A 17,962-nucleotide genomic window follows, 5' to 3' on the forward strand; every position below is an offset into this window, starting at 1 on the left:
CTTCATCACACACACGAACTCTGCTGACCGAGTTCTGGGACTACAGTCTGAAAAATTTAAGACTGGCCAAGACCTTAAGAAAGTATGCATCTAGATTGTCTCTGTCCCTAAGTGGTAATAAGGATAGACAACATATTTAACAGTTATCCATCCATCCAATTTCAAAGTGCTTTATCCAATACAGGGTCACAGGGGAGCCAGAGTCTACCATAGCAAGCAGTGGGTGCAAGGTGAGATACACCCTGGATGAGACGCTAGTACATCACATGGCACACAGAGACGCACACTCATACCAGATCCAGCATGAATGTGGGAAGAAGCTGAAACAAATCCATGCAAACATACAAAGAACATACAAACTACATGCACATAGTATCCCAGTAACTGAACCCAGGACTCCAGCTCTGCAAGGCAGCAATGATAAGCACTGTGACACTATGCCCTATGAAACTTTCATTGAATCTGTCTTAACATTCATTATGTTTGCTGGTTTGGCTACCATAATACACTTAATACCAATAAAAACAGACTGAGCAGGATTGTAAAGGTAGCCAGCAAAATTATTGGTGTAAAAAAAGTACAGCTTTCAGACATCTACATCAAACAGTACAGACAGCCACTATAATCACTGACTGTCAGGACCACCCATTGCATAGTGAATTTGAGCTCCATCCATCTGAGCTTTGATTTAGACTACCTAGATTCAAGAGTAACAGAATTAAATCATGTTTTATTCCCACAGCTATCAACCGCTCAATTTGGACAACTGACTATACATTTACTTTATCTACTGTATATACATGTATTTTCTCACCATACATCAGTTAAATGTACAGTATTGTCTAATGTGTTATATCTGCTAAATGTATTGTGTTATGTCTTTACCTGCCTGCAAAGCAAATTTCCCAGCTGGGACAATAAATAAGTATTTAATACTTATCAATTATTAAAATGGAATTTATAAAATAATTCCCCTACTACAACTGAAAAAGGTGAACTTGTCCCTCCTTCCTTAATACATTTGCTCTGTTTCTTGCTACTTTGCCATTGTGTTAGTTTTGATATAGGGTAAGAAAAGAGAGCAGAGCACTCTACTGTACAGTATATCCACAAGTCATTAAGCAAACAAAGATTGAAATCAAGATTTTCAGGTAACATTAAATTCAGAACCTTGACAATGTGAAAGAAATCTTGTTTAAATGCAACCTTATTTATGCCAGAACATTGATGTGCACATTCCATTTTGTTTATTCATCCAAGGTTAGATAGATTGTCTGCTTCTGCCCATTATAACAAAGCCTACTATCTTTTTGTCTTGAGTATAAAAGCCTCAACAACAAAAGCAGGATTACAAGTACAAAACACTATGCATACCTGCCCCCTTTTTTCAGAAATGTAAGAGAGATCCAGGAGCTACACTTGCGCCATTTGTGGTGAAGAGTTTCAAATGTATTTTCTATAATGTCAATTCTATATTCACATGCCTGTGGCATTTTTTATTTTTAATTCTCACTTTTTTTCCTTTTATCATTAGCATCATTTTCCTGTTCTTATTGTAAAGCATTAACTTTAAGTGGGGTTATAAATGCAAAAACTTAAGTCTTGTATATGCTTTGAATGCATAAATATCCCAATCATAGAGAATGCATAATGCTTTACTTGAAGAATACTATATAGTCATCAACTGGAGCCCCATAATGAACAATAAAACCAGTTTTCAAGCCTGAAATGACATGAAAATTGACATGAAATGACATGAAATGAAATGAATGATTGCCACAAACTTACCGAATAATAAAATATTTTAAAAGGCATTGAAAAAAGTATGATAGCAATTCCACAAAACCTGTATAAATGTACAAAACCAAATGCTGCTAGAAGATAATATCAAAAAGGCAGACATTACATTGGTCCCTTTAAGCTCTCACACAATTCACTGTCTACATAATTGTTAACACTATCTTCCATTTAAGCCTGGCATCATGACCTTACCAGAAAGCCAGGGAAGAAAGGGTAGATTTTGAGGTAGCTTTGGATAGCTACAGGTGAGATTACCAACAGGTATAAGCAGATGATGAAGGGGTGGGGGGTCCTGGTCAATTAGTCTAGTAACCAAAATAAGGAAAAACATTCAAACACAGAAATATAGCATAGACAAAAAACAAAAAGAAGGGGAGGAACAGAAGTAATACCAGAGAGAAAGATACACCATTAATTAGAATTGTGCCATGCAAGAGGATTTTTTTCCTTATCAATTTTGGACACAAGATTCTGGCTAATTTGTACCTTATTTTAAAAACTCCAATTTCCTTTATTGCACAATACTTAGGCTAAATATGTTCTCTTCTAGGTTGAAAGAACTAATTGGTGATTTTTAGAATAGTGAGAAGGATTCTCTTTCACTTTTTGCATCCTTGCTGTAGGAAGGCAGATTTAGTGTTGGGTCACAATCTTTTATTTAGGATAAAGGGCATTTCTCTTGGCCTGTCAAAGTATTGCATAGGATTTCAAGTTACAAGAGTTTAGCATTCTAGGTTTACAGAACACAGGCCTCTGGCATGTATTGTTTTGTATACAGTTTAATTTTTATGCTTTATGTTTAGGTGTGTTATGTTCTGCTAATAGATGTCAATCAAAGTTGGAAGGTTATTACTTTTTCAACATAAAAGAACTGTCATGCACCAAATTATACCTACAGCTCAGGTCTTCAGGCTAATTATTTTAGTTCAATAAAATAATATACTTATTACAGAGATGTTTATTTTGTGCTATTTATCTGATGGATAAATTCATTATGGTGCATTTATTCATTGTATTTGTTAACAATAGGTAGCATGTGGGGCCACAGTAGGTAGCAATAAAACCTATACTTCATGCTTTTCTCCACGTTGCAGATGCAGTCTTTGGATTCTTTCCTATCAGGGGTCCTGGCTGGGGCCATTGAGCGTTTGTGGAATGACCCAATATGTTGTGTGACATCAACAGCTCAAAAATCCTTTGTACAGTCATGAATGTTTAAATCTCAGTAGAGTAATAGAACAGTGAGTTGTACGGCACAAACGTTTACACATTAGGATAACTAAGACACTCTGAAAGTAAATCCTAAGGTTCATTCTATTTAATTTATTCCTTGATTATGCCTTGTGTTTGAGGATGACCATTCACTTTCAGGATCATGGAAAACATGTTTCAAACACAGTGTGGTAAGGAATGCAGATATTGTTTCAGGAGATGTGCAAGTCAGTCTAGGAGAACTTTGACATTTCTGCTTTGCATGCTTGTTTCGACGTCTTTGTGTACCTAAGTGCTGGTCTGCTTTCCAGCTATTCTTCCTCCATTTGGTTCAATCAAGAGGAGTAATATCCCAGGAATTGATATCGATGTTGGATCTTTTCATTTTCATTCTTATCTCATTGAAATGCTTCTTTTGTTCTCCTCTAGTGAGATTGTTTTGCATAAGATGGGAGAAGAAAGCTTTAATTTGAATAACAAATCCAATCCAATGGCAAACGATCAAAGTGTGGGAGAGAATACCACTGATTTACTTAAGTTGAGCAATGAAATATTTTGAAGGCAGCATCAGCAATTAGACTACTGTTAAAGATATCCTGTAGAATAATCATGTTATAGCCCTGTACCCTCAGGCAGGATGATAAATGCAGAGTAGACCAGTTTCAATTTTAAACAGCACGGTCCTCAACCTTTCCAATTCCTTGGACTATAGTTGCAAACTTTGCCTCATGTAAAGCTTTTGTCAAGACCAGCCATCTGTTTCCCAATGTATGGGAAGGGCTTTATGTTCTTCAGCAATAAGAACTTGCAGATCAATAAATTCAGTAAATATCAACTTCAGTAAATTTATTGACAAATGTCAAGAGTGCCTTGACAGAATTGCCTCTCATTGCAAACCAGCATACAAGAGTTTAATGACTGAAACCAGGATGGTTTTAGTTTCAGAGAAGAACCTTGGAGATTAAATAAGCATCTTAGCTGAACTCCAGCAAGAATCCTTCTGTAATCAAAAACAGCATGGTACTCAAATATTGAAAAGGTTGGTAAGATGATAAATCCTAGTTTAACTCCTGTGTAAACTTCAAAAGGCTTTGAATGTAAGGATTACTGCAGGCATATTATGAAAAGGGGGGCAAAGGATACTAAAGAATTTTGGAGGTTACAGACTTCAAACGTTTCTACCAGCATGCCTCAAGAGTCAGAGTGCAACATTTTTGTGTAAATAAATGCTAGTTAGAGGGGTTTGTGATCCAAAACATTTTCCTGTATTTAATGGGAAGTAAAATTAGGTTTCGTGGTGGTCAGGAACCAAAATGGTATTCTCTGTAATACCTCATTGAGTTTGCAGGAATGTGATTAAATTTATAATAGGCACGTCCAGAAAACAGACACACAGACAACTATAAGGTACAAAAAAGTGCCCTTTTATTTACAGTGGCAGTAAAATAAAAGACACCATACCAAAAGCCTAGCTCCTTTCCGAGCTGTTAACTATCAGAGGCAGATTCAGAACCAACCCTGAAAACCTTTCCTTCCTGCTTTTTCAGGTTGGTCACCTGACCAATTGTCTTCCAGCAACTGGACAAGATGATTAGACGACACCATCTCATTCCCCACTGCTTTATGGGGAATGTGGTCCAGACATTTGCTTGAACCTGGTGCCATCTTATTATCTCAGATGTTTAATCAAAATGAATGTTGTTCAGGTTAATTTTAGTGATGTTTAAATCATTTTGGATTACTGTATGATGAGGGTAGTGTCCCTATCCACTGTTCTTAAAAACTTCATCCATCACTTCCTATGGCTTCATTGTTCTATTTTGGCGTAATTAGTTTAACCACCTCATTAAATGCTGGTCAAGCTCCAAGCTCAGCTCTAACTGGGTACTGTGGAATATAATTGAATACATGATCATTTACAACGGATTCTTTATTCATAAGATTTCTTAAAATGCCCTTTCCAGCACACATTGACCCCTCCCTTCCCCTGCTCAAGTCTACCCATTCCTCACCTGTCAAAGAGACAGGTCATTGGGTACTCAGGTCATCAACAGTCTCTTAATGAAAAATGACAGATATTGCTTATGTCTGCAAATTACTACAATTATGTCTGTACTTCATATCACAAGTTGTCTTTATAGCTTCTTTGAGACTTAAGAGCTTTTAAATAATGCAACCAAAAACATTTTTGTTGGATCATTCACTGCTTAAATATTACTTTTCTGCAGATACAGCTTGTTGTCTAAGCAATGTTTGGGAGCCACCTTTACGCTGAATTATGAGGTCATAACTGAATAGATAAGAAAACAACTGGTCCAGAAGTAATGAGCTCTTGTTTATTACTCAGATGATGAATTCCAGGCACAGAAAATGACAGTCTATAAGGTGGCAGTGTCTGGATCACGTCTGGACAATGGCAGTGTTTGTTGCTGGGATTTTTTGTTTTTCATGAATAGAGCTTGACATTTACAATCCCATGCTCTGAACTGTGGGTAAGGGAAAACATATTTCCATCTCCAAGTAAAATAAATCTGTTATCCTTTCAGATTCAACAAAGAATTTGGTGAAGCTTAACACAGAATTCATCCTTAGTTTTTTTCATCTGAATGAAAAGTTCGAACAGGGAGCTCATGAAGGTGGGCCAAATTGTTCTTAATGGAAATCCACACAAGACTCTTCCTCTGAGGATACCCCTGGACGCAAATATCCAGTCAAGAACGATAAGGTAGACGTTAAAGACATCTTTTTGTAGCCCTTACCTAATTCCATAAAAGGAATTAAGACAGTGGATCCTATTAAGAATTTCTCGCTTACAGATGTTGAAATGCAGTTCTGCCACCACCATGACTCTCATCACTATCCCATTTCCATTGCAACAATCTGGTCACTCAAATACTTGGATATTGCGCTGGGGAATGGAAGATGCCTATATGCAACATATTTTACGGTGAAGAAACTACTTATGACTGTAGTGCTCTGCAGTAATTTTTTCAAACACCACTTGTGCTGGGGCATTTCTGATGTAGTGGAATAGGGAATGCAAAAACAAATCACAAAGATGGAGCATGTTAATGTATTGGTCTTGGCAAGGTGTTGTAAAGCATTGTTTTCCCCAAATTCTGAAGTACTGTTTGCCTGCCTGAACCATCTTTCAAGATTACAAATTACTAGTTGTTAACACGAGCACAGATGGTGAGCAACAATACACAGACTTAATCCAGCCTACAATGTAGTGGAACAATATTGTGTGTGGCCTGACTTTCAACATGTTAAATTACCTCCTCACCTCAATCAAGCATCTCAAGGAGGGGATTCTATGCCTATACACAAGTTGAAGTCACTCAATGTCTGCTGCATATCAAAGGACAGAACCTAGACCAAGACAGAGCAGGACAAGAAGTAATTACATATCAAAGAATAGGACAAGCAGTCGGATTGTGAAATAAACTTCTTTCTGACAGTATATAAGAGCTGGGAAATCCTTGCAGTTTGTCTGTTCTGTGGCGCAGACCCAGCATGATTTGTCATTTTTGAGCTCAATAAAACTGAATCTGCACAAGACTGTGTCCTTCTCCTCTAATGAAGAATTTCTTACAACAGTTAGCATTATTCTTTCTGCCAATTTAGCAACATCCATTGCAGCACTCTTTCTTTTTATTTCCAATACATTGTCACTCAGGACATTCATTTCCTCCTTAGGTTCACACAGAGGGGTCCATGCTGAAAAAATGTCCTTTCAGGCTACAGAGATCTTTTTGAACTGCATTACTCCACCCGAAAATTGTAAAATTCTGCATTATTTCCCCTGAAATATAGAAACAATGCAGAATTTTCCACTGCAATGCACCTTTAACAGCAAACCTTGAATACCAAATATTCTTACATATGCTTGAAGTCACATAAGACTGTACAGTTTGGCATGCATCACTAAGAGGCTATGCAGATGGTTAAAGCATACACTAAATTTATCCCAACTCCCAAATGTTCTACTTAGAATTCTGAGCTTGGTTGGTGCTTTGAATACCAGAACATGACCTTGCGTTAATGAACTAACGCCCATATTAGTCATTTATAACCACAGCTCTCAAATGTGCTAAATATAATCAAATTTCATTGTCTATTTGAAAGAGTGGCAGGTTTTATAACTCTTACAAATACATTAAAGGGAAAAGATCATCTTGCCAATGTCAACACATACATTGTAATAAAAATAAATCAGAAGTAGATTCTAATGAACCAGTTAAATGTGATAAGTCTGCCCAAGTAATTTCTGTGCTGTGCTCTAGCAACATGCCACAGCAAGCATTATGGAGTTGGTAGTCCATTGTAACTGATCAAAATATGAGCAATACCTCAGATTTACACATTTCTCATCTTGTGTAATTGACATCTGAAAATAGTGCGGAAGCTTTTTATCTGTCATTGCAAAGACTAAGTTTTGAAATGAGTAGTGTTAGTCCCACCTTGGGACTTCCAGTAACCTTCAGAGTAACATTCCAGCAGCAGAAATTTGCTTCTCCCACCCCCCAAAAAAAGTAAGGCAGGTATCCAACATAAGCAATACAGAAAGCACAAAGCATTCAACTATTCATTCTGTTCCAAGTCATTTACATTTTTGGATAACTGCATAAATATACCCGTAACTGCCGTTGTAACACATTTACAGGAGCACGTTCTAACAAGATACGCAAATATCATGCTTGCATATCATTACTGGTACTTTGAGGACCACAATTCTCTCAACCTTCAACTATTCAAATTCTATATATTAAGTCTGTGAAAACAGTCTCTGCGCTGTAGATAAAATCAGATTCATCTTTCTCTCCTTCCCTGGCTGCATGGGAAGAGCAAGACCACGCATGACTATGTGCTACCCCATCTAGGCTCTCTATCCCAGACTGGTAAAGTAAGCAACCTGGAAGTCGGACCAGTAGCTTCCTCCCTCCACATCGTGCAGCACTAAGCAAGGGAGATCTTGCCACTGTTCATTTGGAAGACTTATTTTTCTCCCCTGACACCATGCGCCCATTGTGCAGTCTGAGTCATTAGTTCCGTCTGACTGACAGGAATGCTTCAGCATTGTCTGCCAAAGCCTCAGCGCTGAGAGTAATAATTAACAGAAAAAGGACTTCCTGGTGGACTCAAGCCCGATTAGTCAAAAAGATAATAATTAAATCCCTCTGCATTTATAGTCTAGAAGCCCCTATTCACTGCTGAGCTCAGCCTGCATTTCGCCTCTCTGTTATCCACCCGCCACAGTTGCTAAGATACAGAAAACAAATGAGCAAGCAGAAGACCTAGGGATCGAAAGTGATTGGACAAAAGGGAAAAAAAAAAACAGAAGTTGCTTAGGAGGACCACTCCAGGGTTTGACATCATAGTACCTAAATACCATCTCAACTGTGTCATGGAGCATAGGGAGGTGGCAGCAGAGTTCTAAATTGGGTTTTGTTAAATAAAAAAGCATCACTTTTTGAACTTCCTTAAAATCCACACAACCTAATTTTCAAATCCAAAATGAAAATCTTCATGACTGTTCTAGCAGAAAATATGCAGACATAAAAATCTCCTTAATCCTCAGCTGCACATACTGTCAGCTACACTTCCTTTGCAATTTGCCATTTTCAGAAGCAAGCAAATTGATGGTGCCCTTCCACCAGACAGCAAACTGCAATCAGCCAGATGTTCTCATGCTTTTCCCCAAGTACACTATTTGATCCTTTTCTTTATTTGATAATAGGCCTCTCCCTGCTGAACTCATTTTCAAAATGTTTCCTTTGGTACCGCTTCAAGTATGTCACATAATCGGCATCAATCCATTCCAGTATGACTTCATGTGCAAGTTTCCAAAACTTCCAGGTGCAAAGCTGAGTTTTTTTCTAGGTGGTATAGCTATGCAAGGCAAGATTAAACTGTTCCCAATCTGCAAAAGTGCAAAGAGTCACGATGGCCCAGCATAAGCCCAATTGTTTAACCTTTTATAGCACTCTTTCTGCTATTTCATCCATTTTTCGCACTTCAAGACTTGGATTAATCTACTGTTCCCTATGTTTGAGGTCAAGAAAGGTCAGCAGCACAACTTTTTTCAACAAATACTGTACTTTTATAAACAAGCAATCCTTCAGAATTTGTCATTTCCCTTTCAAAAAACTTTTAAATACCTGTCAGATATTACAATATTTTTCAGATATTTATACAGTATTTATATACAGATATGTACAGCATTTTGATCTGCCACTTCACTTCCCATTCTGAACAGAATTTCAAAGACCAAACTTTCAACTATGGGTTTTCTCTTAAGCAAAGCCAGATGACAAATACATTTTCTGCATTCCTGACAGCAACTGGCAGGGCAGATTGCCTCTTCTTAACCACACAAACCCAGTTTCAGAGGCTACTTTAACTGAAAGTAGTAAATAGTGCAATTAAAGTCCTCAAACCTTTTTGTCAGTCTATACACAGAAATGTATGTATGCTCATACTGTAGCAAGCTTTCAATTTCCAAGTCAGATTTGAAAAATCTGTCTGCAATATTTTATGTACAATTAAAAAAATGTTTCCATGTTTCCCCAATGTCTGGTATGGAAGCAAATATTCAGACAGGGAACAAAGCTTGAATAATTGACACCCTGATATTACATTCTTCTCAGTAGCCTCTGTATCGGCTAGCTTCTCAATTAAAGTCACATGAATCAAGCTCAATACGTACAGTAGGTACCGAGAAGTCAGATTTAAACCAATCAGTTCATTCAAAATGAAAAAGATTCCAAATTTTGTAGCACTGCCAGATGAGTTGAGATAAATTCTACAAATAACTCAGTCCATACATTTTCAACAGGCACAAAGCAGGATACAACCTGGATGGGAGGCCAAACCACTGCAGGGCACACAAAGACACAGACTCACACTAGAGCCAATTACTGTAGCCTACCAGTATGTCTTTGGACTGTGGGAAGAAACCAGAGCACCTAGAGCGAACCCTCATGAACATAGGGAGAACATACAAACTCCACACAGATAGCACCCCAGGAATAGAACCCAGGCCCCAACACTACAGGGAAGTAACGCTAACCAGTCTACCACCATAAATAACTCACTTAATGTAAAATAAAGATTATTATAATTAAGTAATTTTCAACATTGTTTTTCAAGATTAATACAAATGAAGACTTTTTTCAAGGTTCAGTATTTTTAAAAAATGTATTATTAATTGCCATGACTATTTGTGGAAATGTTATTTATAATCTTAGTGCTAGGAACTTAAGCCTGATTTATGCTGTACAGCAGGTCAGTTCAATACAAATACATAATACAAATGAATTACACAAGTCTAAATTTTAGTTTAAATGTTTAACACCAGACCAAAAAGGGAATCCCAACTGAAAAATGAGATGACCGTACCACCATCCTCATCCTTTTCAAAACCCAGTAATTAAAAAGGTTTGAAATATTAAATGCACATTAAACCAAAACAGTTTATGGAAGGCGACAATTTCTGGCACATTCTAAAGTCCATTAAAATAGTGGGCAAATTACCTCCCAGTTATCTATTTTCTCACACTCTGCGTTTCAGGCTGAACTTGTTTCAACTTTTCAGAACTTGACAACCATTTAAAACAATCATTAAATCTATATGGTTAATGTGTATCAAGAAAATTAACACTAGGATTGGAACTATCCCAGTTGATACCTTGCTTATATTGGATAATTGATTGATTATACAGTATAATGCTCATATTTTCCATTCACCGTATCCCTAGTTTATTAATGCTAAGAATATTTAGCTGTGCTTAAATTAAAAAAGTCAATAAATTAGCTTTCATGTATTTACACAATTAAGTCTACACAATAGAACTAAATACTACTATCTGCACTAGAGTATAATTAATCTTATGTTGACATACAGTATATTTTAAAAGGATACCCTCTTAAACTTATTAAGTGTAATTAACTTCATCGTTATTGCCATCTTTGCCAAAACAATGTTTCAGGTATTCCAAACAGTAACTGAGTTAATTTGTTAATAAAGTCTCAGATTTTCTTAGCAAGAAGAAATTAAAAACCCTGGTATACAAAAAACAATCACAAATGTAATTCCAGGTATTCAGAGTTATAGCCAGGATATCTCAATAGTGATACTCAGATGAACTTCACCACCATCCTAAATGCAACCAAAGGGAAGATGCTCATCTTGCGACAAAACAGAAATTCTGTACAGCAGGTCAGGTGCCTTAAGCACTATCCAATGTCATCTAAAAGCCATACTGTACCTACACTTGACAAGGTTTACCACGGTAAATCTGCAAAGTACAATTTGATCTTACTAAGCAATTCTAACCCTGATTGTTTGCTACAAAGGCAAAGCACATTACCTTAAAACAAAAAGGTCTAAAACCATGGGAAAAAGTGGAAACACTTTTAAAAACAGCACCACAAGAGGTGTGCCAAAATGTTTTAAAAAATAGAGTTAGCACTGTGAAGCACCAGTATACAAAAATGTACCTTCTGTCACCACAGTCTGGCAAAGCACAAAAGCATAGAGAATGACCAAAGCCATATAAAAGTTCAGTGCAAGAGAGAAGTTTAAAAATATAGATCTAAGCCCAACCAAAATAAGTCAAATTACCTTGCAAAATTTACCATGGTGACTTTTAAAAACAGCCTTCTCCAAATCCTAGTCCAACTTCACTGTTCTCTAATCCTCTTAATGTACAAAAGAAGGTGCCTAATCTGACAGTCTTGGAAAAAATGCATTTCCTCTGGTCACTATGGATGTTTGATATCCATTTATGGGTCTAAAATGCCACAAAAGCTTTTTGGAGTCTTTTGGCACTAGGCTGTTTTATTAATGCTGTGATCATCCACACAAATAATGAGAATAAATCAAAAGTAAATCATAAAGGTGAATTACTGAAATTTCAAATAAGAATACAAAACAACCAGGACAAACCCTCATGTCATAACCTATATTTAAATGTACAAACATTGCACTTATTTATAGTACGTTTCAGTAAGCACAGGAAAGATAGGACTTCTCATACTTGCCTGACTAGTTCATTGATTTATGGTGTCCTGTGTGGGTCCTGGCAACAAAGAAAATGTGTCACCTATTCCAGCCACTGAGGCTGTATGATTAATACTGTAGGTAGCACTGCTGAGAAAGTGCATCAAGTAACCAAACTCAGAAGAATCATTTTAGTGGGCTAAAATGGAACATTTAGTACTAACATTTTTACAAAAATACACTTTGTAACCTTGGGCTGTTCGCCTTATCACTGTGGTTTAAACAGGAACTACAGTGTAGCACATTAATAATAAATGGAGTCTGCCAGACGTAAGCATTGGAGACAAGCGATTATAGTCTACACGTTTTCGCAAAATTAAAATTACCAGGTTTAGGCATACCTAGGATCAAGACGGTGTCTGACTCGCTCTGTGCCAGCAAAGCAAGAAGGTTTAAGGTTCAATCTCCCTATATTGGTTGTTGTTGTTGTTGTTGTTGTTGTTGTTGTTGTTGTTGTTGTTGTTGTTGTTGTTGTTGTTGTTGTTGTTGTTGTTGTTGTTGTTGTTGTTGTTGTTGTTTTGCCGGATACGTTTTCAAGTTTCAGTTAGTGATTTTATCACTAACACAATGTAACATTTCGTTAAAAAGTCGGAATGAATAGCAACCGAGTTTTCAGTTTCTATGGCCATTACAGCAGGATAATTCAATAACGCAATAAGTATTGAATACACAGTTCAATGTGACTTTTTAGACCCGTTACACGATCATGCACTTGTCTCTCCAATCGCTTGTTTACCAAACAACTCGCTCTTTATATGTTCAAGGAGCAAAAGTATTTTTGCTTAAGAAACGTTATGCCAAGAGTCATGTCTACTAAACGCAAAGCAATGCGTTTTAACCTTCAAATTTCGAAGGGTCAATAAAGTAGCTGCAATCCGTCACACTACAGTAGTTGTTTTTCCATTCATTTGCTTTAACTGCACCCTTGGGGAAATTTTGTGACCATTATACTGCAAAAGACAATAATAGCATACTCAGTAGCATAAAAACGAAACTCCGGATTGTTGCTTTTGTCAATATTTCAGCTGGTGCATGGCAAAGTCTAAAGAGAAATATTCATTAACCGCCGACAGCAGCTTTCCTTTACTTGTCAGGATCTCAGTTTATTTTAATAACAAAACGTCATAATTTACTGTCAAATAGTGTAAAAATGCAGTTGCGTAACTTATAGATCGGTGATGAAAAACATTCAAAACAACAAGCAATCGATTTCAATTGGTTCTCAAACCGCGATTTAAGTGATACCCCAAAGCATGCTACTTACAGCCAAACAACCTCAATGAGATAAAGCGATGCAGCAGGAACTGGAGATAAATGGTATACGGTGTAGTGAATGAAATATTTCCGAGTCTTACTGACCAGACTCTACTGCAGATAGTAAACCTTAAATTAAACCATTAATAACTCAATATATTATAACGATATCATAACGTATACTGTATATCAAGTATTGCACACATCATATTCAAAAAAGCATCATTCAGAAACAAAACCAAAATTATCTAATATTTCTGTGGGTTTTCGCAGTCGCTAAAGGTTGTCTTTGAATAGAGAAAACGAGTCTTCTGTAAATGAGGCTACAGGGAAAAACTAAGCATTCACGAAACGATCCAGCAAAAAGGTGTCCAAAATCTGTACTGTAGTGTAAATGGTTAAAAAAGCAGTGTAGCAGATCCATTTTAAAGGAATATGTGAGAAACAATACAACATAAAAGATGACAGGTATTAAGACGCCATAATTCCTATGGACAAAACATATACAAGTTAATTCAACTGATACCCTAACCTGGACCATCTGGGCAACGTAAGCCGACCCTTATATAAGGGTATAAATAGGTGGTCTACTAGCTGTTGTGGACAAACGCGGTTTGTTTGCACTACAAGACACAACATACTGCAGCACAGCATATAACTAGAGCCCAATACTCACCTCTCGTAGACATGTCTGGCAGAAGAACGGTCTATTTTCTTTTTCCTTATGTCTATGCGAAGCAAAACAAAATGATGCCCTTATAAATCAAACGTTTCCGAATCCAGATGGCTCTCTCGATAGCTTAGCAGATCAGTAATGAAAGACAACTTTACGGTTATTGCTCGGCAATGAATGGAAAGAACGGACACAGCCAAAAGGTCCATGTACAATAATAACACTAGGGGAAAAATGCAGCCAATACAGAAATAGGCTGCACAGTACTGGGCGTGTCCTGGGTGCCTACAAACGTCAGGCTGCTTTGTATTAAATTAATCTGCATAGTAAATAATGAAAATGTTACGAACAATTTATATTTTGTAGTCTGTTATGTCTGTGGAATGTGTTTAAATACAGTTACTTAAAATAAGGTGTGGGGCTATACTGTACTTCTAGATCTATTAATTAGTTTCTATAAACGTGGCAGTTTCACCTTGGTGGCAGGGTTTAGTCTAAGGGCTTATTGAAACATGATAAATAAACTAAAAACATTATGGCTCCTGCTTTAAAAAAAATAAATAATCAGAAGATATGGGACAGTTGCAGAGAATAAGAATCTTTCAACAGTGCATCGCATTACATAGCTCATTTAGCAGTATCACCGACAACTCAAATCAAGGATCGCACTGCGGATCCAGAAAGGTCTTTTTCCTCCGAGTGCTCAGGTGAACGGCATCAGTCACAATTCAGAAGGCTTGTAAGCACGATTTATTTCAAATTACCAAAACATACAATTACACACAAATTTGTAAGTATCCTACTACTCTAACTAAAATATACCCATGTTAAATCTGTGTATAGCATCTCTTGGACCACTTTATATATACAGTACATACGATTTAACAAACAAACGTAAAGCATTCTATTAACGTTTAACGATTTGTAATACAGGCTGTAAGAAAATCAAAATGTGGATGAAACCAAGACAGACCGGCAGAGGCAAACATGAAAATAAGCTAATAAGATGCAGAAGCAGTGAGGAAAGAGGGTAAACGCATCGTCTGAAGCCGGCGATAAAATATGGGGAAATATGTCATAATGCAAATGCAAATACAGAAATGGGGGCTTAGTAATCATAATTTTTAAAAAGCATTCACATTTTTAAATCCGTGGTGCTAGAGTTAAAATTCTGGATTATAATCTTTAAAAACTTGCTTCAGCTACAGTTTATGGAATTGGATCAAATAACGGAAATTAAAAAAAGAATCACTCCTTAGTAAGTTCACTTAATTCTCTGGTTTGGAACTATGTAGAAGGAATCGTCAAGGGACCCTTAGTCTCAGGTGTTTAATTTAATTCGAAGCTTTACTTTCTATCTTCGAGTTGTTTGTGAACAACATGGATCCAGTTCTCACAATCTATAGATAAATCTCTAGTTAAACTACCAGAGCTCCGTTATTATCTTACCTGAAAGCCATTTTCTAGGAAACTAATGCTTTCTACCATTTTCTCCCTCAAAAAACAGATTATCCTTTCCCTCACACCTGAAGAAGGCTCCACAGGCAAAACGTTGTGTTTTCTTCCTTCTTTTTTCAGCATGGAATAAACCTATTACTTGTTCCTTTGCAGTCTACGCATGCTGACACAACTACCCACCAGAATAAATGTGCAAATGTCTATCAGTGGTCAAACTCAGGCTGTACAAATATCATAGTGGCCTAATTTTAGACATGGAAGGCTGGTGTGTTTGGATTTTGAAGGAGCAGTCCCTGAACTGAATTGCTCCAATTAAACCAATCGCAACCTGATTTGGATCATTAACCTCTGAGTTGGGATGACAATCTGCAGACACACCACATATGCAGAACTAAGGTTGGATGACCTCAGTCTAAATTATCAGCATAACATAGCACTGTGAGTGATTCCTGATTTGCTGGTTTTGAAGACCCACATGGGTGTCCAGTTTACACCTCATCTGTTTTCCCCGTTTATTAAATTATTTAATACATTTACTGTGTGTGAGGTTTTTTTTTTCAGGTCTTTAACAACTGAAAATCTGCTGGAATGTAGATTACTGGGAGTGGTCTTTACAGATTTATAGCAGGTGATCCTGTCCAGTTCCCAAGACCTTGCAGTTAAATAGCATGGATCCAGTTCAGCTTTCAGTTATGTTAGTGGATTCTTGTCTATTCTAATAATATGCTTAATTCAAACTCTTGAACCATTCTCAGGTCTTTCGGAAGTTTTAGTGTTCCTTTTAATAGTGAATCTCAGTCCTGGTCCTGATGAACTGAAAAGTCTTTTTAAATTTCGTGCTATATGAGCTTTTCCATCCATTCATTTCCTAACTGCTGCTTACAATTCAGGGTCACAGGGGAGCCAGAGTCTATCATGGCAAACAACAGGCGCAAAGTAGGGTACACCCTGGATGGGACCTCAGTCTATCAAAGGATATTCTGACATGGATAGCACCCCATGTCCAAACCTGGACCCAGGGTTCTGTACTGCAAGGACACAATGCTAACCACTGTGCCACCATGCCTCCCTACCTGAGCTCTTGAAATAAATTAAATAAATATTGATTTAATGGGTCTTCATTCCAACTAAGAACAGATCTGTAGTTAGTGAGGGATATGATTTCCCTATAAAACCTCACTTTAAAAAAAAATAATAATAAAAAAGTAATGGTTCCAGTTAACATATGCATTCAGCTAAGCATTCAGATTCAGGAAGTAACTGAAAGCTTAACTATACTAAAACTCTCAAGAATTGATTAATGCAACACCCTAATTACTGGGGTAGCTAAATCCATACTGAACAAACTCCAGTATGTCCAGAATTCAGCAGCCTGAATCCTGACCAGGTTGCATGCAAGTGATTATTTAAGATACTGTAATTCATGTCTTCCATGGCTTCCTATCAGTTTTCATACTGACTTCAAAATCGTTACGCTCATCCATAAGGCTCTTCATGACTTTGCACCACAGCACCTACAGCATCTGACTTACTATCTTCCTATTTGCCACCTCGTGACCTTCAGTCTCCTGTTTATCCTGTGATGCCTTGGGCTTCTGGAATTCTATCCCAAAGGGAGTCACCTTCCCTGAGCACTTTCAAAACCCTTGTTTTTAATTGTCCTAACTTTGTCTTCTCCTTTTTAACCTTTTTTCTCTTTCTGTAAAGCACTAGGAGAACTTACTATTAAAGGTGTTATATAAACAAAGCATATTATTATTATTATGCAAAGGAACAAGTAATAGGTTTATTCCATGCTGAAAAAAAGAAGAAAGAGAACACAACGTTTCGGCCGTGGAGCCTACTTCAGGTGTGAGGGAGACAGGGCAGTAGGCAAAGGTGATGTAGCGGGAGAACAAAGGTTGGGAGGGAGGAGGAGTGAGAGGCGGGAGCAGGGGACAGAAAGAGAGGCCAGTCAAGAGGTGTGAAGTCAGAATGGGTGCAGAAAGGTGTGAAATGAAACTTCCAATGAATGGAGAAAATTTAAAAGAACAGTAATCTGTTGTTAAGGGAAGGGAGAATGTGTGATCCTAGCTGCAGAATAATTTTAGTTTCAGTGGTCTTTCTGATGTATGAGTTCGGAAAACCGTCTTTGGGAACACAGACGGAGAGATTAGAGTGGTCGTGGCCGTCAGAGGTGAAATGAGAAACAATGGGCTTGGAGAGATCTTTAATCTTCACAGCCCTGACGTGTTCTCTGAAGCTGTCTCCAAGTCTCCTTCCTGTTTCTCCAATGTAGATGGCTGGGCATTTACTGCAAGAGATACAGTAAATAAGGTTGCTGGAGGTACAAGATGCTGTCTGGGTGATCCGGAATTGTCCTGAGGGGCCTTGAATGAGTGTGGTGGTGGCTGTGTACTTGCAGGTGATACAGCGAGCTCTGTTGCAAGGGAAAGTGCCTGGTGTGGATGGTTGCTGAGGGCGGTCAAGGGAGCTGTGAACAAGGAGGTTACGCAGATTAG

General features: G+C 37.5%; 1 protein-coding gene across 1 annotated transcript in view; it reads right to left on the minus strand.

The window, feature by feature from the left end:
- Window positions 1-14,224, minus strand: part of ablim1b (actin binding LIM protein 1b) — a 165,298-nt gene extending 151,074 nt beyond the window's left edge. Inside the window, exon 1 of the mRNA XM_069189236.1 lies at window positions 14,007-14,224. Within this exon, the coding sequence (XP_069045337.1) occupies window positions 14,007-14,019 (13 nt within the window). The 5' untranslated portion in view covers window positions 14,020-14,224. The remainder of the gene's footprint in view (window positions 1-14,006) is intronic.
- Between the last annotated feature and the right edge of the window lie 3,738 nt (window positions 14,225-17,962).

Source organism: Lepisosteus oculatus, chromosome 4 (genome assembly GCF_040954835.1).
Source record: "Lepisosteus oculatus isolate fLepOcu1 chromosome 4, fLepOcu1.hap2, whole genome shotgun sequence".
Lineage (NCBI taxonomy): Eukaryota > Metazoa > Chordata > Actinopteri > Semionotiformes > Lepisosteidae > Lepisosteus > Lepisosteus oculatus.